The sequence below is a fragment of the Bubalus bubalis genome, chromosome 4, assembly GCF_019923935.1.
Source record: "Bubalus bubalis isolate 160015118507 breed Murrah chromosome 4, NDDB_SH_1, whole genome shotgun sequence".
Taxonomy (NCBI): domain Eukaryota; kingdom Metazoa; phylum Chordata; class Mammalia; order Artiodactyla; family Bovidae; genus Bubalus; species Bubalus bubalis.
This window is the reverse complement of record NC_059160.1, coordinates 69,267,346-69,290,048: the sequence shown is the minus strand read 5'-3', so window position 1 is coordinate 69,290,048 and position 22,703 is coordinate 69,267,346. Positions and strand designations below refer to the sequence as shown.

Here is a 22,703-nt window from a genome sequence, read left to right as displayed (position 1 = left end):
CAAAAGGAAATAACTTTTTCAAGACTGCTTCTTGTATCATGATTTAGTTTTATAACAGGCCCACACTGATTCCAGGTAAAGATTTGGAAATTTGGTTTTCCAAGAATACTACTGCAGTATTTATGCCACATTGATACTGCAGCTCATTATCATAGTAGTATATGTGGCAGCCTAATGCACATGAACTAGATTATCCAAGAACTAAGTTCAGCCATAGGTTTCTTGCAGTTATTATCTGAGCAAAATAAATGACCAACATCCACAAATTTAACATTTGTCATCAATTAACTCACATCCAAAAAATTAAAGAAAACATAATTCATCAAAACAGCAGCAAACTTAAAAGGGATTTATTTGTGATTTCCTATATATATTTAGCTTGTAAATACAAGACTGTAAATGTATTAAGAGACAATTTCTGTTAAAGTTTTCATTGTGTTTCACTTCAAGTACTGCACAAGTTAAAATCTGATAAAGGATTTACATTCAGTGATCTGAAACTCCCCATCTCAGACTTTTGTTTAATGTGGTGGGTAACTTCATCATTTCAATAGATACCACCAGCAGGAAAGTCTCTCTTTTATGGCTTCTAGGACTTTCATTAGTTAGTGTGCATACAGTTCTCATTTTCTATATCATTGTCATTATCATTGCTATCTTCATCACTTTCTAATGGGATGCCTGTGGCAGCTGAAGCACCTTTAGTTTCTCGGTCAAGGGGGAAAAAGCCAGTTCCACTGAAAGTGTCTTGTCTCTGGTAGAAGAGTACATATGCTGCTTTGGACTGTTAAAACAAACAAAGAATATTAAAATGGTTATGATTCTCAAAGATCACATTAAATATAGAATGAATTTTTAGCTGATAACCAATTTTGGTGATAGGACATAAATCAAGAACACCACACATGGTCAATGGAGGTTACTAAAATTTATTAACTATATCAATAGTATGACTTCTATCTATAAAGGAAGAATGGTCACTGGATTTAACATTTATTCTCTTCTAAGTTAGCTGGACTGATAAATCAATGCAACCATATCACAGATTCACCTTCTTACTCTAACATGAAATAGAATTCTATGCCTTCTTTCCTCTTGTCTCTAAGGATAGAGCAAATGTCTTTCTAACAGTAATAGCTTCATTCTGTATTTGTTCTAGATTCCAACTTTTCTTACCATCTTAAGGATACTGCTCCATCAATCATCACTGTGTATCTTTAATGAGTTCTTATCTACTGGACTTTTTTTGGTATAAAAAATACTCAAGTCTTCTCCTTCATAAATTCCTCTCCATTCCTTTTCTAGCTGCCATACACCTCTTACTCTTCCTCGCAGCCAGGCTGGGGTCTATAGAAAATCTAATATTCATCATTTACTCTCATGCACACTCCTCAATTCAATGTGATTGCTGCAACCACTGTAATGAAATGCCTTTCACCAGGCTCAAAACCCTCTTATAAACAAATTAAATGGGTGCCTTTTTTAGCCAATCTTTCGGTGGCATTTAATGCTTTACTCCTCCTCCTGCATTAAAGCATTTTTGGCTTCTGTTATACTACTTTTCCTTAGATGCTTCATCTCTAGAGTTTCTTCTGATTTTCCTGTGGGCTCATTAAATCCTGACTTAAAGTAAAAAAAAAAAAAAAAAAAAAAATCATGTTTTCAGTCCTCAGCTCACTGCTCTTCTGAATATGTATCTTCCCATAAGTGACTCATTCAAACCTATGGTTTTAACTGCTACCTAGAACAGACAATTCAAATTCATAACTTAAGCCAGTTCTCACCCCTGAACTTTAGTCCAATTAGTCCAACTACCTAATGGAAATTTCCACAGAGCTATTATACAGGTATCAATTTCACAGCAAATTTTCTTATTCACTATCTTTGTAAATGTCAAAGTACGAGTCATCATCTCCCTCCCCCCTCTATATTTACATGTCATCTTAATCAAGTTCTAGTATTTCTGTCCATTAAAGAGCTCACAAATCCATTCTCCCCTGTCTATATACTTACTACCACTAATTTAACTTGAGAAGATCTTGTGGCTTAAATTTCAGGACAGCCTCCTTTCCTCTGGAGGCTGAATAATGGCCTTTGGGCTTCTTTACTGGGTGCCCTCCAATCTGTCTTCTAAAGTGTTCTCAAGACATGTTAAAATGGAAATTTAATAATGTTCTTCTGTTAGTTAACAACCACCCAATACTTCTTAAAGGCTTTAAGAAAAGATCAAAACAACGAAGAACTCATCTTTCATGATCTAAGTGCCAAGTTTAGCCCCAGTCTAATTTTTGCTCCACATTCCTAACAAGTCTTTTGTTTCAGTAACACCAAATTATTTGCTGTTCCCTTAGCTAAATGGTATATTCTGCCACACCTCCTTGCTTTCGTAGCTACTGTTCTTTTTGCTAAGAATATCTTTGGTTTTGGTTCTTTTGTCTAATTTACCACTATTCATATTTGCAGACTCAGATCAAACACTCCCTGCACTGGTTCTGTTTCCTTACACTCCAATTAGTTGAGACAGCTGCCTCAATCTATACAGTCAAGATATTTAACAGTAATTATCATAAACAATTGTCAATTCATGTCTCTGTCACCTATAGATTGTAAGCTTCTTGACATTAGAGATAGCTGTCTTTTTTGGCTTCCCTGGTGGCTCAGATGGTAAAGAATCTGCCCATAATGCAGGAGACTCAGGTTCGAACCCTGGGTCAGGAAGATACCCTGGAGACTGGAATGGCTACCGCTACCCACTCCAATATTGTTGCCTGGGAAACCCCACGGACAGAGGAGCCTGGTGAGCTACAGGACTAAGTGATTAACACTTTCACTTTCAACCTTGTGTAGAATAGAGTGTTATATATAGAATGTATTCATATACTTGTTGACTAAATGAAGAATTATTACTGTTAAAATGTAAGGTAACATCAAATTCACATACTGTATATAAACAAGATATTTATTTGAAAGCAAGATTAGGGCAGTGTTGTCAAATAGATTTTGAAGGAGGATGTAGGCAACTTCAAGGTTTTGGTTGAGAGACTAAAGAAGAGAACAGAACTGAAAAATGAGGGATATGATATAAAATTAGAAGTCCAAATATACGCCCAAAATGTAGTTAACTTAAGCATAAACACATTTTAAAAAATACTGACTTTAAAAGTCTCTTTCTGTTCTTGCTGTAGCTATAGGGAGATAAGCAATAATATGTATGTATATAAATCATGTGTACAAACAGGTGATAAAGATATAAAACATCTATAAACAACTCAAAATAACTTCATATCTATGTATACAATAACTGATTAAAACTATGCCAGTAATTGGGCTCAGAAGTTTATTAATTTATTAAACTGAACAATTTAAGTTGAAGACTTTTAAAGCATTATAAACTAAAACAAAACAAAAAGCTAATCTCTGCCCTCAAGGAATACATAATTTAAACTGGGAAATAAAGTAAAGCAATCAGTGCTCCCCACATCAACAGAAAACTTCTGTATAGGAAATATCATTGCATGAGGAAATACTACATTTCTCATTCATTGTAAATACTGTGATCAATAAGTAAAATTATTATAAAGGCAAAATTTATAGAATAATAAACTCTTATCAAGCAAGCCTTAGTTTTCTTCTTAGAACATTATTAGTCACCTGTCATCTATTCATCAATCAATAGAGGCTACCCTGGTGGCTCAGCAATAAAGCATCCACCTGCAAAGCAGGAGACCATCTATAATGTAGGAGGCACGAGTTTGATCCCTGGGTCAGGAAGACCCCTGGAGAAGGAAATGGCAACCCACTCCAGTATTCTTGCCTTGAAAATGAGGAGCCTAGCAGGCTACAGTCCATAAGAGTAGGACATGATTTAGTAACTAAACCAACATTGTCAATCAATATTTGATAATAAAAATGTGCTCTGATAGGAAACAAAGCAAATGCCAATATTTTTGCTCCAGCTATGGCTGACAAGCTGATGCAAGTGTGAGTAGATGTAACTTCCTAATTTTTCTACTATTCAGAAAACATCAGACAAATACACAGGGTTAATTCTGAAAATTTTGTAATTTGTTTTACCTAATTATATCATTTCAAGAGTTTGAATATGTAATTGTCATAAAGGATAAGACTTTTCTTTAAATATCTCAGGTATGGTAAACTTAAAAGTTTTTTATTTTTCTATTTTAGCATTCTGACTTTAGCCAATGTCTAGAATGTCTGAGCCTATTGTTCAGGGGAGAATTTAATATTTTCATTAGAAAAGTCCAGTTTTCATGTTGAAAACTACCAGAAAAGTTTTCATGTTCAACTTATGCTTCTGCTAGTGGACAAATTTAGAAGACAGATCTCCACTTAAAAGGACAATTTTACGTATCTTTAAATAAGAACGAGTCCCTCAACTACTAGAACTGCTAGAATATAGACTATAGTGCATCATGGGCCCCTTTTAAAACAATGGATTCCTTGATCTTCAAGATTAAAAGACACACTTACCACAATCTGGTCTTCAGACGCAGTTGAGACACTACTATCATCAAAGTAGTACCATTTTCCATCATCTTTATTTTTTGCGAAAGCAGTATCTAATGAAAAAAATACAATCACTTCTATCACTTAAATGATCTGTGGTTTTCTGGGAGGGAACCCTCACGACTTTAAAATTGTCTATATAAGGAATACCTATTAAAATTACATGATAATCATCTACATTAGGCCAATCTATCGTATATTCAACTGATTCCAATGTTTAAAGGTTTTCAGAATAATTTTCTATAATCTGGAAGTCTATGATACTTTCTATCTATACTTTTTTTTTTTAATCCCAGGAACATACAGGGCATATTTATTATTTTTTTAATACAAAGAATAACAATACTAATGACAATACATGGTGATTAGCATTTGTATCAGGCCCAGTGCTGTATTATTTCAAAAAGAAGGTATTATCATTACTATTTTTCTAATTTTACAGATGAGGAAAGTGAGGCATCAGGAGAAGTTTAATTTGTCCAAGAGTATAGCTGTTAGGCAGCAGAGTTAGGATTTAAACTCAGCTCTGTTTATGATTCCAAAGTTTGAATTTTCAAGTGTAAGTTTAAATTTTCTATGACCAATATTTTTTCAACAATACTATAACTCATTGATCTGTATTATTTTGTTTTTTTTTTTACATCAGAATCATTTCCAGTCTTTAACAAAAGTACAGGGCAAGAGAAATGTAAAAAGCGATCAATTAATCTGCACAAATTTTAAAGATTCGCTTTATCATTAAGTTAAAAAAATGCCCACTTTTCCTATCTCATACTTTGTATAAACTACCCAACAACTGAAGAAACAAAGCTGCAAAATGTACTCATAACAATTATCTGCTGTCATAACTTTTAAAAAGTGACACTACAGATTTTGTCTTCTAAATAGTTCTACTCCTCTTAAAATTATTCTTCTGAGTGAAGCCCATTATGGGTTGTAAATTTGTCAATCTGAAATCAAGTCCACCACATTCACAAATTTAAAGAAACATATTTTCAGACCAGTAAGTCTGACACTAAAAGGACAAGACTGAACAATAATATTGGGCTTCCCTGGTGTCTTATCTGGTAAAGAATCACCTGCAATGCCGCAGACCTGGGTTCAATCCCTGGGTTGGGAAGATCCCCTTGAGAAGGGAAAGGCAACTCACTCCAGTATTCTGGCCTGGAGAAGTCCATGGACTGTATAGTCCATGGGGTCACAAAGAGTTGGACACAACTGAGCGATTTCCAAAAAAAAAAAGAGACACATCTAACAAAAATGCACACAGAGTTTGCAAACTAAATGATGGTATCAAAAGAAAGCTAAACTAATATTTGTAATTCTGAGAAAAAGACAAAATGAAAAATGAGTATCAAACTCAGGTAAAAAAGAACAATAGATAAAAGAAGAGCTACCCATTTTAAACATAAATGCAACTAATAATGCAAAACAACTAAGAAAACTGTTAGATGAAACAGATAAATCATTTTAGTAGTAGTCCTGACAAATTCATCCCAGAAAAAGAATGAACATCAAAAATAACCAGAAATAGTTGTGATTTAAATAAAACTAGTAAGATTAACTGTGATAGAAACAGAGAACTCTATGTTTGAATGGGGAATACATATGCTTTTAAAGTACATCAACATTTAAGAAGCAGTCCATGTATTAAGTTACATGAAAGCCTTAATAAACTCCTAAGGTTAATATAGATAATGGCCCTAATTACTATAAAATAGAATTAAGAAAAAAAGGAGAGCTTTACAAAAAACATATACTTGAAAAAGCATATGAGATAATCTTGTGATATTCAGAAAATTATACAGGAAACTAAAAACATACACAGAATTCAAAGAAAAAGAAGACTACATTAAAAAATTTATGCAACAGTCATAGAGTATTTAAAGGAAAACTTATAGCTTTAATTATAGCCTTCAACAGAGGGAAAAGAAAGAAAACAAAGTTAAGGATGCAACCCAAGAAACCAAAGGAGTAAAAGAGCAAACTCAAAGTAACAAGAGGAAAAATATACCAAGGAGAAGAGAAGAAATCAACAAGATAGAAGACATACCATGTATAACAACAACAAAAAATAATACAATAGAAAGTCTAATTCTTTCAAAAGACAGAAAAGAACAAGGAACAAAAAAATATAGCATAAGAGTATTATAAACAAATATTCTCAAATAAATTGGGAAATACACATTTTAAGAAAAATGGGGAATGTCAATATGTACACATTCTGGAAAAAGAAAATCAATAAACATGACATAAATAGAATAATTTATGGCTGAGAAGTCCAGATAGTTTTATTGGATGAATTCTATGAAACTTTCTTACTAGTTAATTCTTATATTATACTAGCTGCTTCAGGAAACATAAAACAGTAAAATGTCCTAACCTGTTTCATTAGACTAGGTCATAATCTTGATTCCAAATTCAGACTTAAATTGAAGAAAGTGGGGAAAACCACTAGACCATTCAGGTATGACCTAAATCAAATCCCTTATGATTATACAGTGGGTTGAGAAACAGATTTAAGGGCCTAGATATGATAGAGTGCCTGATGAACTATGGACAGAGGTTCATGACACTGTGCAGGAGACAGGAATCAAGAACATCCCCCAAAAAAAGAAATGCAAAAAAGAAAAATGGCTGTCTGAGGAGGCCTTACAAATAGCTGTGAAAGGAAGAGAAGCAAGCCATTTGAATGCAGAGTTCCAAAGAATAGCAAGGACAGATAAGAAAGCCTTCCTCAATGATTAGTGCAAAGAAACAGAGGAAAACAACAGAACGGGAAAGACTAGAGATCTCTTCAAGAAAATTAGAGATACCAAGGGAACACTTCATGCAAAGACGGGCTCGATAAAGGACTGAAATGGTATGGACCTAACAGAAGCAGAAGATATTAAGAGGAGGCAAGAATACACAGAAGAACTGTACAAAAAAGATCTTCACAACCCAGATAATCATGATGGTATGATCACTCATCTAGAGACAGACATCCTGGAATGTGAAGTCAAGTGGGTCTTAGAAAGCATCACTACGAACAAAGCTAGTGGAGATGATGGAATTCCAGTGGAGCTATTTCAAATCCTGAATGATGATGCTGTGAAAGTGCTGCACTCAATATGCCAGCAAATTTGGAAAACTCAGCAGTGGCCACAGGACTGGAAAAGGTCAGTTTTCATTCCAATCCCAAAGAAAGGCAATGCCAAAGAATGCTCAAACTACCGCACAATTGCACTCATCTCACACGCTAGTCAAGTAATGCTCAAAATTCTCCACGCCAGGCTTCAGCAATATGTGAACTGTGAACTTCCAGATGTTCAAGCTGGTTTTAGAAAAGACAGAGGAACCAAAGATCAAATTGCCAACATCTGCTGGATCATCGAAAAAGCAAGAGAGTTCCAGAAAACATCTATTTCTGCTTTATTGACTATGCCAAAGTCTTTGACTGTGTGGATCACAATAAACTGTGGGAAATTCTTCAAGAGATGGGAATACCAGACCACCTGACCTGCCTCTTGAGAAATCTGTATGCAGGTCAGGAAGCAACAGTTAGAACTGGACATGAAACAACAGACTGGTTCCAAAGAGGAAAAGGAGTATGTCAAGGCTGTATATTGTCACCCTGCTTATTTAACTTCTATGCAGAGTACATCATGAGAAACGCTGGACTGGAAGAAACACAAGCTAGAATCAAGATTGCCGGGAGAAATATCAATCACCTCAGATATGCAGATGACACCACCCTTATGGCAGAAAGTGAAGAGGAACTAAAGAGCCTCTTGATGAAAGTAAAAGAGGAGAGTGAAAAGGTTGGCTTAAAGCTCAACTTTCAGAAAACTAAGATCATGGCATCTGGTCCCATCACTTCATAGCAAATACATGGGGAAACAGTGGAAACAGTGGCTGACTTTATTTTTTGGGGCTCCAAAATCACTGCAGATGGTGACTGCAGCCATGAAATTAAAAGACGCTTACTCCTTGGAAGGAAAGTTATGACCAACCTAGACAGCATATTAAAAAGCAGAGACATTACTTTGTCAACAAAGGTCCATCTAGTCAAGGCTATGGTTTTTCCAGTAGTCTTGTATGGATGTGAGAGTTGGACTATAAAGAAAGTTGAGTGCAGAAGAACTGATGCTTTTGAACTGTGGTGCTGGAAAAGACTCTTGAGAGTCCCTTGGACTGCAAGGAAATCCAACTAGTCCATCCTAAAGGAGATCAGTCCTGGGTGTTCATTGGAAGGACTGATGTTGAAGCTGAAATGCCAATATTTTGGCCATCCGATGCAAAGAGCTGACACATCTGAAAAGACCCTGATGCTGGGAAAGATTGAAGGCAGAAGGAGAAGGGGATGACAGAGGATGAGATGGATGGATGGCATCACTGACTCAATGGACATGAGTTTGGGTAAACTCCGGGAGTTGGTGATGGACAGGGAGGCCTGGAGTGCTGCATGCAGTTCATGGGGTTGCAAAGAGTTGGACATGACTGAGTGACTGAACTGCTAATGAAAGAACAATTAAAAAAAAAAACTACAATATCATTTCAGACATGAATTAAATTTTATTTAATCCTAAACAAAACCAGCTAACCAAGTCCAACTGAGTATATTAAAAAAAATATTTAATGAATAGGATTTACCCCAGAATACAATGATGGTTCTTCAGAAAAACCTATCAACTGGAGAGCACAGATTGGTATAATCATCCTGGAGTGCCATCTCACAGTACTTCAACCCAGCAATCTTATATCTGGGTATGTAGCTCAAAGAAATTCTCACATAGGAGACTAAAAACAATGATGTTTATTGTTCTCGAAATGGTAGAAAGTTAAAGTTAATCTGGATGTCCACCGTGAAGTGAAAAGAGAGAATATGGTAGATGTAAGTCATGAGTGGTTAGAAGCAATGAATTAAATTGACACAAGTAATATGGAGAAGTCTTAAGTGTCAAGAGAGAAGAGTAAACTCTATAGCAGAGCAACAATCATATAAATTAACAATGATGTGTGATTTGTGAGAGCGCATACAACAAACATGTTAGAAAGGGGAGGAGGAGGAGAAGGCGAAGGACAGGAGCCCTTAATGGACCAGTGATTTCCTGTGCTCTAACTGAGGAGTATGATTAACTCAATCCTCTTCTTTTAATGTTAAAAAAAGAAAAAGAGTTTCAAAAGCTGATTCATTCATTAATCAATATCTACTGATGTAGACACAATATCTACTGTGTAAGACACATCTCACATTTTTCTTTTAAGAAGTAATAAATATTTTAAGGAAAAAAGTCTGGTGTTATTAAACATCATGACTTTAGTAAAAAAGTAAATTATCTACTTACAGTGTCCTCCTCCCATTCCTCCATAGTGGTTGGAAACAGCAATCAAATTATAGCGGCAAGGACCTGCATTTGGATTAATTAGGAATTCTGACATATCCAAATCACTGTTTAAAAAAGAGATCAAGTTAATTTTATGTTTCCCCTAAATGTAATGAAATTTTACTCTTCAGTCAGTGTTGTCTGACTCTCATTTAAATATACTCCTATACACACACATATATGTATCTCATTAAATAAATTACTAAGGGCCAAATAACTATAAAATTATACAAATACCCTTGAGATTTGAGTGTTTCAGCAAAAATTTTCTTAGGGATTGAGAATTTAAAAATTCTCCACTGATCGTTTGTATTCAGATTAGTATTTTCATGTTAATACATTTTTTAGTATAAGAGGAATTATAGACATCACCATTTATCACGTGGGTTCTTTTTTAAAGTTATTTTCAGAAATTATTTATTTAAGGAAGAATAAAGGGATAGTGAAAAAAAACTTTCTTAGAAATTTTATCCTAATTTGAATATAAAATATATTTAAATATAACTCCAATATCTATTCTATGTTTTCCAGGTTTTGATGACCTATGCATCCTAAATGGACAACATTCTCTGAAATACAACCAGCTGTTTATAATTTATCACACACAAAACTGGAATATGATCATTTTATAGTTTATCTTTTTTTCTGGTTATTCTTTTTATATTTGTATAATTAAAAAGCAATAATGATTCTAAATTTCAAACAGATCTCTAATAGATTTAGCTTATCATTACTCTTGTTTCTTCTTTTACTCATATTTTCAAAATGCTGTATTCTTGAAAAGTTTGATGGCTCATAATTTTGTTTTGTTAAAGAGAAAATAAGCATTTTTATTCTATAATTGCAAAACATTTTCAATTTTCAATTTATAAACATGGATTAGAATAAGCAATCCAGAGAATGTTTTCAGTATTACATTATCTATTTCCTTCTAGTCACCTCTGCATGCATATACAATACCTACCTTCAGTATCTGTTTACTTACAAACTGTAGTAAGTAAATTTGGTATACCAATATTATGAAATATGAAAGAATACTGCCAATTTTTTTTCAGGAAAATGGGAGAGCAGCATGGTCTTTTTACAAAATAGGGTGTAATGAAGTCCTTCCTGGACTCCGTGAATCAAGATACATTATTCCCTTCTTGACCATCTGAATTCTCAATGATTTTAATGAAAGAATAAAAAAAGACTACTGATATGCTGTATGTAGACTTCTTTATATATTTTTACAAATAGGACTTACTCTGGACACTGAAATAAGAAAACCAAAAGATGACAATAGGAATGACTTATTACTCTACTGATGATCTGCCTTCTAAACAATTCCACTATTCAGTTTTCACATTAGTTTTTTTAAAAATGCATTTAGGAATAATGGAGGATTAATGATGAAAACAAAACCACTAAGATCCCATGAAGTATCTTAGATTTACAAACAGGGCCAGTGAACTCAAAAGATATTGTAACATAAAATGAGTTTTACTTTTTTTTTTTAATGTATTTTCTCTTTGTCCTTTGAAAGATCTCTTAAGGAATAAAAATTGTTACTAATCCATACAAATTGCTAGAACAACCCCAAAAATACACTTGAAAACTGAGACTGGATCTAAAACAAAACAAATGAACAAACAGAATAGAAACAGACTCACAGATACAAAGAACAATCTTGTGGTTGCCAAAGGGGAAGATGGGTTGGGGGATGCGTAAAATAGGTGAAAAGGATTTAGATATAAGTCAAAAGGACTAAAGGTATAGCACAGAAAGTACAGCTAATATTATAGTAACTTTGTATGCTGTGTAATGTATAAAATTATCAAATCACTATACCTTACACCTGAAACCACATAATATTTAAAGTCAACTACGTGTAAAAATAAAAAAACACCTATAATTTGGGAGTGATGTTAAAAAAAGTTAGAGGTGCCCAAAGTTTATTAAGTTCAATAAGAACTTACTTGATAGGAAAATCAACTAAGGTATCCAACTTGTCTCTCATGTATCGACTATAAGAAAATCGCTTGAGATGTACCACAAGTACTGGAGGCAGAGACCATAAATCCAATTTCTTTGTGGCTTGCTGATGTTCTTTACAATTGGGACAATACCTAAATATATCGAGAAATATTTAAAGCTTAGTAGAGATAATGTCAGAGGTAATATCAGTAATGCCTAATATGTAACAGATTGACAGGAACTTGTTATTTTTAATCAATACATGTTTCAAATAGATTTAAGTAGTGAAAATGAGTATGTAAATAAGTATTCAAAGAAATAATGAGGGCTAGATTATTTACATTTTAGTAAGCTAAAAAAACATGGATGTAGCAAAACTGTGCTGAAATAAAGGTATTAGAAAAATCTTGAGACTTTTTGGACTCAAATTAGTAACAACACAAAACATATTGTGATTTTCCTAAAAAAGCTTCTGTTGGAATACCTCCACAGCTAAAAGTTCCTGGAAAAACGTAACTAAAATGAATTATTCATAGTAAAAGAGCTATTATGGAAAATATACTAAAATAAGATTAAAACTTAACATTTTAAAACTTTTAAAGACATTTTCATTCTTAATATATTATTACCATATAAACAAATGCTTATTGTTTAAAATATCAAAGGGAATTTAACTATTACTTTTTCAATTTGAGGTACCACATACCTCAGTATATATCCTTAAAAAATAATTAGAAACAATTATTTAATTTTGTCTCTTACCAGGGATCTTCAGCACCTAGCTTTTCTTTTGTTGTAAAAAGCTCAATGCAATCTTTTAATTTCACAAAGGGTTTTTTAGGAGGTTTGTATTCCACACTTTCATGTTTTTCAAAATCCTAAAGAGAAGTATTTCTTGAGTTAAGAAAACAAATGAAACAAAACTCATTTTAGTGATATCATATTACTATGAATAGTCATGAAAAACTCCTAAATGTTCTAAAATAAATCAAAAGCTTATTTTAGCTGAGATTTACAGTATTTCTAACTTCCTGTATACATACCTATACAGACAATCAGGAAGTTTAAATAGTAGGTTCAAAGAAGATGAACCTTTTCTCTTTTAACACATAACCATTTTTAAAATTGCAAAATAAACATATTTGGTAGAAGAAAAAGAGTGTAACAAAACAGTGTGATCAATATAGAAGAGAGAAAGAAGGAATGAAAGATGACTTACCTCAGCAGCATTTTCATCAAAATATCTTTTTTTCAAATCAGGATCCCAATCCAAAGCAAGGAAAGACCTTTCTAAGGTGGAAAACATATTTTTTTCTTTAAGATTTAATATGCTGTATTGAGTTAATATATTTTAAGATATAAAATAATACATTTTAAGATATATAGCAGAATAGAGAGACTACTGTACTAGGTGATCAGGGTAATTTGCTATTTCCAAGCCATTAAAATATTTTAAAAAAGGTACAAAACTTAAGTGTAAGTCCAATCTTCATTTAATAAACGCCGATGTGTTTTAGTATACTTAGAAATGAAGGCTTTTCATTTAAACATGTAGATAGATAAGTAAATGTTACTTCCTAGGACAGTGTTGAATTTCAAGGTTTCACCTCAAAAAAACCCAAAAAACAAACAAACAAAAAAAAAACCCCAACACACTTTGGTCAGTTTAGTGTTTAAGTCATTTTCCACAAATACTTACCATCTAACCTAAGCTGCCTATCATCAAATCTTATATGCCTGGTATCATCTTTGATGTAGTTGATATCAGTATTGCCTAAGTTGTTGAACTGGAATGTAAACAATCGCTTTTTGTGTCCCGTGAGTTGACCTCTGCAAGTCTCTTCAGTACATAATCCATTTTCAGAATCATTATCTCCTCCAACTGAATCTTCCGACTGACTGTTCTCATTCTCAGAGGGCAGTTCTTGATCCTGGCTGGATTCATCATCTGGCTCATCTGTTTCCATTTCACCTAATATTAGATATTAGAAATCTTTATACAAAACCAATGCTACATTATTAATACTTATTGATATGAACATTTTTCCCCCTAGGCTTGCAGATATTGTTAAATTCCTTAATCCTCATCCTCTTAATTTCCCTCTGCAGCAATAACCCAAGAGAAAATTTTACAATTTAATACATAAATCTTACTTGGTGAGCCTTCTTCATGGATGCCATTTGGGCCATTCCCATTAATATTTTGGTCCTTACAGCAGTGTAGGGATCCTTCAGTGTCTTCAGTGTCAGTAGATATTTTGACATATCGGCTGAAGTAAAATCAGAAATCAAACAAGTTCAGTTCTACTAAGGTAAAAACTTAGAAAAGTTTTCCATTCTTTCAATAAAACAAAATTTCAAATTTCAATTAACAGTGGTCATTTAGTGGATTCAATGATAAATTCAGGCTCAAGGTATGGTACCATAATCATCTGTGTTTGGCTGTCTTAAAAAAATATATAAGTTAATTTGTTACTTCTAGGGTTTTAACATCTTCCTCTTTTATGTTAAAAGTTTGTGGGAAATAATTTCGTAAAATTATTTTATAAAGATTCTCATTTAGATGATATATATGTATAGTACGCTAAGACCACTTACAGATTGTAATGTGATCTTTACGTATGGGTTATGGGACTATAATGATTAAAACAGGCATGCAAGAAAGAATACTAAATATGTCAGTTATAACAGATAAAAGAAAGGAAGTAAATGGCATTCTTGATTACTCTAATTCAAACCAAGGTTCAATTCAAAAAGATATTGCCTTACAAAAGAAAGAACCATAAAAGCTTATCCTTTTAAATAAAACCATTTATTATTATGAGTTCTTGTTATCAGTATGAGCGCTGTGTATAAAGAAATGAAGCATAAGACATTTGTTATGATTTCAAAGTGCATACATGATAAACTATTTTCTTCCAATTATAAATTTTTGGTGTAAAACAACTAAGAGAATTTATGCTTCCTGTATTTGAAATTATCTCAGCGAAGCGTTTCACATGATCAAGAAACTGAATTAGCCTATAATTTGATTTCTTACACTGCTACCTGTCTAAACAAAGATAATATAGATGACTAATTATGTTCTGATAGTACCTTGCATGTTTGGTTTTATTAGCTATTTAATATTTTATTTTGTTAATGCAGAACTGTTTGGCACTTACCACATTCTCACAAGCAAAAGATTATAGAGTTTATCTTCAGTATTGTTTCGTGGAACAGCCATAAGAAAAGGCTGACCAAAAAGTGAAGAACCAGTATGGTGGGTGTAACTTGAGTGTCTAAATTTTTCTCTCAGGCAAACAGGAATAATCACATGCTCTGTATCTTCTGTCCTATTTATGTTAATCTCAAACCTGCAAGGATAAAACTGACTGTAAACTTTGAAAATTTTATGATATTTCCTTTCATTTTTTTCTCAAGAAATATTTGTGCAATGAATTTCATACTTACACATAAATATCATCACGTTCCATAATACTACTAAGATTTTCATCCATTGCAAATATTCTGTGAAATCTATGATTGTATATATCAGTAACTATCATCTAAAAGGAAATAAATTTCTATTAAGCAGGGTTACAACAGTGAAAAACTAAACTCCAATTTACATACTTTAAACCCATAAACATCCTACCTTATCTGCAGGTACTCCTGACAAAAGAGACAATGCTGTACAAAGATCAAGTATGTTTCCAATTTTGGGGACAACCACTTTGTACTAAAAAACAAAAAAGAAAATTGCAATGACTTTATTACTTTGGAAAAAATACTCACTAGTTGAGACTAACCTTCTGGTTGCTTCCTCACATTCACTTGGCATTTGGCTCACAGTGTCTGTCTCCAATCTTGCCATTGTCCTGGGTGACAAAGTCCACGTGGACAGTTTATCTTAGCCTTATTATTCCTTCACTGCTCAATTCAAAGGCCTACACTTGCATTTAACCATGGTTCACGTCTCAGACCTTGCCATCTCCTTTTCCTCCTGATACCTTAAACTCTTAACTGTCTAAACACTATTTACTTTTCCTGGAGACCCATACTTTCCTATTCTTGGCTTGCATTGAGATATCTAGTCCTTTTAACTCTCAGTTTTTCCCACTGGCTCCTTAATATCTCCATGCCCTTCCATCCCCATGATTTATCCCTTCAACCATTCCACTGCAAAAACTTTTAACTACTTTATTATTCAGCTATTCAATTTTATTCTTGCTATACTTTCTTAGAGTTGTTTAGATATGCCGGAGTAAATTGCCCAACTTTATAGACTGGTGTACTACAAACTCACAGTGCCCAATCTCAATGGATCCTTCAACCCTAGCCAGAAATTCTTCTGTGTCTCCTTTATTTGCTTATTCTCATATTTCTCTCAATAACTATTTAAAATCGTCACTATTTCTTAGGCTTCCTATTTCACCATTACTCCTCTCACTATCAGCAGAATACCTATCTGAGTGAGAAAACAGCCTAAGCGATATGAAAATCTCCAACTTATTGTTTACCCTGTAAACCTGAGTCTAAAAAGTCCTTTTCTCTGTCTCTTTTGATACAGGGAAAGGGAATCAGGTGGTAGTACTCTTCCCATTCTAAAAGTGGTTTAAAAAGATGCAAACAATTAAAAAAAAATGCTTTGCAGTTTAAAACAAACAAAAAAAAGACTAACCCTGGCATCTATATATTCTCTTCTGACTCCTCTAGAACATAAACTCAGCAACTATCCTTTATTTCATTTTATCTTGGTGGCTCAGACAGTAAAGAATCCACCTGAAATGCAGGAGACCCAGGTTCTATCCCTGGGATGGGAAGATCTCCGGGAGAAGGGAATGGCTACCCACTCCAGTATTCTTGCCTGGAGAATTCCATGGACAGAGGAGCCTGGTGGGCTACAGTCCATGGGGCTGCAAAGAGTTGGACACAACTGAGCGACTAACACTTTCACTTTACTTTTTAACTCTTATAAAATCAGAAATGTCTCAAAAAACAAAACCATCTCTCACTGCTTTTTAATAATTCTCCACTAATTATCTCCCTTTCTCTTCTGATTCATAAATAGCCTTGTTAAAAGTAATGTCCACACTCTTGTAACTTATATCCCATTCACTTATTAATCCACTCCTGGCTTCTGTCCTCACCTCTTTAACCTGTGATCAAGGCTACCATTTAACCAAGTCTTTTTCAGTCTTTATTTTATTATCTCTCTGTAGCAAGACTGCAGACTACTGCCTCCTTCAAAATCTTCCTTTCCCTACAACACTACTACATCTTATTCTTTTCTAATGCTTTAGTCAAATCTTCCTGAGGAAAGAACTAACTCTCTAGTGTAATCCTTCAGGCTTTTATCTTTAGCCTTCTTGATTCTATATGCTCTCCTTAGATTAGGTGACAATATATCCCAGTTTGCTTTGGCCAGTCCTGGGTTAACCTGATGTCTTGGTATAATTTTTAATATGGCCCTTTTCATTTTTCAAATTGCTCTGGTTTAGACGATCAATTAAGTTATCTCATCCTTCTAATACATTCCCTACCATCTTCATAGAGCTCACCACTCAATTTATCTCTCAAGCACAGATCTCACTCCTCTAGTCTACACACATAAAATCAATGCTTATTGATACTTCTCCCAAATTTTCCTCATGATTCTCAATCTGTCCAATACTTAACACAGATTTAAGTCATGTTAAATCAACATATCCAATACTAAATTAGGCTGCTTCTTAAAACTTTCTTCCTCTATCTTCCAGTAAAACAAATAGTACCATTCTCCTCAGTTTTCCAATCTCATAAACTTGAATATCTTAATATATTTTCAACTCCTATATTCAACTGGCTTTTCTACCTGCCCGCCATCCTGATACTTAGCTTGAGAGTCCAAACCCTTGTCATCTGTCATCTCATCACTACAAAAAAACCTTTTACTTAACCTTTTACTTAGTACATCTGATCTAAGCCTCTCCAATCCAATCTCTGCACTAGCCAGTGTTCTTTCTGAAACACAAATCTACCATATCATCTCTTTACTTAATAAGCTTTAATGGCTCCTTTAGTCTTTAGGATGAAGTCCAAGCTTCTTGTGATAGCACATTAAGCTTCTTTGTGATCTAGCTTCTGTTTACCATATTATCTACCTGTAGTTTCCAGAAGTGGGCCATGTTCTCTTTTGCCTCAGCCCTTTCTTTGTATGTGTCACTCTCTTGGTATTTATTCCCAATTTTCATGTGCTTAAATCCTAATCATTCTTCAGGATTCAGCACAGGCGTCACTGCCAGTTTGGGTAGGTTATTCCTTCTGTATACTCCTTGAGCACCCTGTCAGAGAACTCTTCACACTGTATGACGAACTTCTTGAGAACAAGGACAAGGAATACCTTTGTACATCCAACACCTTGCATAGTATGTGAGTTCAATACATAATACATATTCAATGTAATTACTAACAAACTTCTTAATTTAAATCAACTTCAGTGATGGCAAACTCATGTGATGGGCTAACAACGCTAATTCCTTTTTCTCTAGAGCCTGTGTTCCCGCTCTCTATCTCCCTGCCCTGTGAGGATGCATTTGAGGAGGCATCCATCTGTAAGTGAGGAAGAGAGTCAGCATTAGAAACCACCAAGCTGGTTCTCTATATTTTTCCATTTCCGGCCTCCAACTGTGGGAAAATAAATTTCTGTTATGTCACTCAGTCTGTGGTATTTCATTATGGTGGCCCGAGCAGACTAATATAACTAATACGCTCTAAAAAACTGCACTTCTGGCTGGAACCTATACGAGGATTTTGGTAAACAATTTTTTAAAGGATGAACTATGTTTACTTTATTTACCAGAGTTTTATACTCTGAAAGTACCCAATACATATTTGAATGAATAAAACTTATGAACACTTCTAAGTCATGAGGATTGGGAATAAAAAGATTTCCAAAGTTCCTTTCTTCAAGGAATTCACAGTCTAGGGGACAAAATTTAAAATAAACCAAAGGTCATAAAAAAATTTGGTAGGTGTTAAAATAGAATTTAGGGGAACAGAAGGTAGAAAAGGAAGGAAATACTTTTATTAGGGTAGGTCAAATGTCAGAAAAGGATTAACTGATTAAAAAAGGGAAAATACATAGTACTTTGCTTCATAAAATGTAAAATAACCCAATTATAACACTAGGCAATGGAATCAGGCAGACAATTGATATTAAGGTCTACCACAGGGCTCTTGTATAGAATAAAGTTCTTCTCTTCTTGTGTAGACTAACCAAACTGTTAAAAGATTAGAACATTACTGAAGCAAGTATTTTTACCCTAATTTCCACTTCTCTTTCAAGTTCTTAAAATGCTTAAATATTAAAGCATATACCATTGTCTTATCATATCATGAATCAAAATGTACAGCAAATATTAGTTTCACTTCCAATGGCCAGTAGGAAAAAAATTACAATGAAGATTAAAGAAAGTTCCAGTTGGAAAACTGGGTAAATAATACTATATTATTAATCTTTGTAAGCTAATATTCCTAACAATATTATAAAATCAAACCACCTCTCATTTTTCTTCGATAAGAAAATGCCTTTGAGAATTTTTTTTTACATGATGAGTTGTACTAATTTTCAAAGTATTTAGCATATAAAAATCTCTTATGCAAAAAAGTTTATTACTGAATTGTACTTCAGGCATAAGGACTCAGCACTAACAAATGCCAAGAAAAAAATCATTACTTACCTGCATAGGTTTGGTAAGTGGATCCATTCTAACTAAATAAACTTCCAAGGTACGTTCCTTCTTCATGGGCAATGGAAGTGTCAAGTAACAAAAAGGATCAAATGTTACTGAAATCTTAGCACATTCCGGACAAACTAAAGTTGATTTAAAAAGGCCATGAAATATATCTACTATGATAGAATCATTTCTTTTTAAATGGTTTTCCCAGGCTTCTTCAGCAACTACCTATAAGGAAAACAGACACATATTACACAGAGATATCACATTATTGTAACAATGTGACAATAATATGATTAAATTTACCTTATCTGGTCTTCCATCAGCATCTTTTAATTGTATATATGGTTTTTTCCTAATTCTATTCAAATCCTCATGTAGTCCATCTAATAGGAAAGCTAATAGTTCTTGACAGTCCTGCTGCTGGTATCCAGAGAACTGAGGTGCAAAACGTCCTACTTGTGTCTGTAAGAAAAGCAAAACTATAAAATCAGTTCTAGGGATTTAAAAAAATATATAACTGATAATCCATATCTGTGAATTCATATACTTCCTAAAATTTATTTGTAATCCTGAAATCAACCTGTGGCACTTTTGCAGTAATTTTCAGATATGATAATTACATATGGATAAATACACATAAATAATTACATATCTAAAAATATTTTAATAATGGTAACTTATGTGTAAAATAGAAAAGAAACGTTGACCTGAGGAAAGAACAATGAGAAAACATTGCAGTTTTGTACAAAGAATTGGGAAACACTAAAGACTTGCTCTTAGTGGAAAAAATTTCATGAACAGAGGAAGCCTGGTGGGCTACAGTCTATGGGATCGCAAAGTGTCGAATATGACTGAGCTCACACAACACATAGACTTAAAATTCAGTAACATTTTTGGGTCATTTGAAAACTACAGTGCTCTCATTCAGCTTCTGTGTTTAAAGAGGATAAATCTCATAGAGACAAAAGGAATATTCATGCTCATACATACTTTTTCTAGTCATTGCAGTGCTAAGTATTTTTTTGATGAGACTGAAAAGAAATGTCAAAGAAAAAAGTCAGGTATCAAGGACCTATTTATAATGTAATTTTAAATGAGGACATCTTGTAAAATGAAAGTAACTGGAATTACGGATAAAGGCTGAGGAATGATTTGTCTAAACCAGTTGGTCCAAAGTCTGGAAAGTTAAGGAACAAATGCAGGAGCTTTTCTGCTTTGTTGCTATTTATTTTTAAAAGAACCAGCATTCAGTTAATAAAATGTTGTCCAGTCGATTTCCTATAAGAATATCATTTAAGTTGTATAAAAAGTGATTGAAAACTGCTAGGAAGAGCTCCTGGAGGAGGAAATGGCAACCCACTCCAGTATTCTTACCTGGAAAATCCCATGGACATAGGAGCCTGGAGGGCTACAGTCCATGGGGTCGCACGAGTCAGACATGAATGAGTGACTAAACTACCACCATCACCATACTCAATATTTAGTGTTTGCTTTGCAGACTAATTTCAGTAATTTTTCAAACTTATGACTTTCAAAATAAGAGTCCTTAGAGCTTAATGACATGCCCAAATTTAGTCTTTACATTTGTATAAAATATTTACGTAGGTTTCTTCGAGATACGCTGTAGTCTAAAACAATCTGCAAGTGCTCACTGCTCTCTGTCTGTTGTCATTTTGAACCATGCCTGTATTTCTCAACTTTTATTTATGTCCTTTACCATCTCCCAGAACTCATCTGTTCTGTACCCTACCCTGAAAATTTAATACTTTATTTGCTGCATATCTATTTATATGCTGAGTCCCTCTGGAGGGCCACAAACCATTATAATAGCTATGATTCTTTGCTCTTTTCCCAAAGACTTCTGTCCTCTTGGGGGTGAAAAGGACTTGATGAAAATGTATTTAAGATACTAACCTTAAAGGCTCTTGGTGTGACATAGCTGTACTTTCCAGACCACATTTGCTTGATCAATTCAGCATAAGATTTAGCTATTTCACCTCTCATTCCTAAGGGATTGTCAAAATTCAGTTCTTCTTGATACTTATCATTCAGGAAATATTCAGTAAGTGGAGGTGTATTGCTCAAACACTGCAAAAAATAAAATATATTTTCAAGTAAAAGAAACCATACATATTAAACATTAAAATGCAGAAACAAAGTGATTATATATATATAGAAAAATTTACACTGATGGCCTCTTGCACTAAAATAAATAACTGATCAAATAAACATTCAAATGATGTACTCAACTATTCATTTCCCAAATTTCAAGTCAATTATTTATAGTAAACGAAAATAATATCTGTTGCTGCAAAACCTACATTAATTTTAACCACAGCAAACTACTGGTTAACTGGGAGAGAAGTTCAGAATTTTTTTTCTGGCAGAAATTATGGATCGTCTAACCATCCCAAGCATTTGCCAATTAGCCTGAGTAGGAGCTAAAAACTGAGATGGAGCACAAGTAAGAAATGAACTTTAAAGAGGTATTTACTGCTTCCATTGTCAATTCATCATCATGAAAGAGCAGCCTTCTAAGTTTTCCTTTTGGGTCAATCATTTTCTAGAAGGGACAGTACAGATCAGCTGAGCCTGAGAAAACAAACTTCTATTATGTGAGCTCTGGCCAATAGTGTTCTTACTTCTTCCAGCTCTTATTTAATAATACAACAACCCAATTTTACTTTATGGCATGATTAAAATTATGAGTAAGTTAATTCTCCAGCTCTATTCCATTTTGAATAATTAAGGATCTAAAATAAAATAGACAGTGGAAGTACAGTTTTCCCAGAATATTTTATCTCAAGCTAAAATAATTTTAAGTTGATAATGCTATATAATGTGACTTCATTTTGAACCCAATATTACTTTATCAATTAGATGTCTAGAGCCATTAAGTAGAATATGTAAAGACTGACACAGACATAGAGTCATAAAGGTAACTTTTTGGCTGCAGGAAGATATTTGTTTTGGAGTATAGTGAAAAAATGCTTTAAGTGAAGCTAGCTCTTTGCATGTAAAGTAGTAGAAACCCATTCATAGGCGAGTTCAGAATTCATATTAATGGAAATGAAAGTTTTTCAAACCTTGCTTACCACTCATAAGAACTAAGTTAAACAGTCTGGGTAACTATGAAAAATTAAGCCTG

The 22,703-nt window shown here is 33.7% G+C and overlaps 1 protein-coding gene across 4 annotated transcripts in view; it reads right to left on the bottom strand.

Moving 5' to 3' along the window:
• Positions 1–334: 334 nt before the first annotated feature.
• Positions 335–22,703, bottom strand: part of USP15 (ubiquitin specific peptidase 15) — a 135,106-nt gene continuing 112,737 nt past the window's right edge. For all 4 annotated transcript variants that reach the window (XM_006072616.3, XM_006072617.3, XM_025283886.2 and 1 more), the window contains 14 exons: positions 21,470–21,643; positions 19,859–20,017; positions 19,556–19,780; positions 15,490–15,573; positions 15,306–15,400; positions 15,017–15,208; positions 14,007–14,122; positions 13,552–13,824; positions 13,072–13,142; positions 12,615–12,730; positions 11,855–12,004; positions 9,858–9,961; positions 4,492–4,580; positions 335–784 (listed from right to left, as the gene is read on the bottom strand). In XM_006072616.3, the coding sequence (XP_006072678.1) occupies positions 602–784; positions 4,492–4,580; positions 9,858–9,961; positions 11,855–12,004; positions 12,615–12,730; positions 13,072–13,142; positions 13,552–13,824; positions 14,007–14,122; positions 15,017–15,208; positions 15,306–15,400; positions 15,490–15,573; positions 19,556–19,780; positions 19,859–20,017; positions 21,470–21,643 (2,031 nt within the window). In that variant the 3' untranslated portion in view covers positions 335–601. The remainder of the gene's footprint in view (positions 785–4,491; positions 4,581–9,857; positions 9,962–11,854; positions 12,005–12,614; positions 12,731–13,071; positions 13,143–13,551; positions 13,825–14,006; positions 14,123–15,016; positions 15,209–15,305; positions 15,401–15,489; positions 15,574–19,555; positions 19,781–19,858; positions 20,018–21,469; positions 21,644–22,703) is intronic.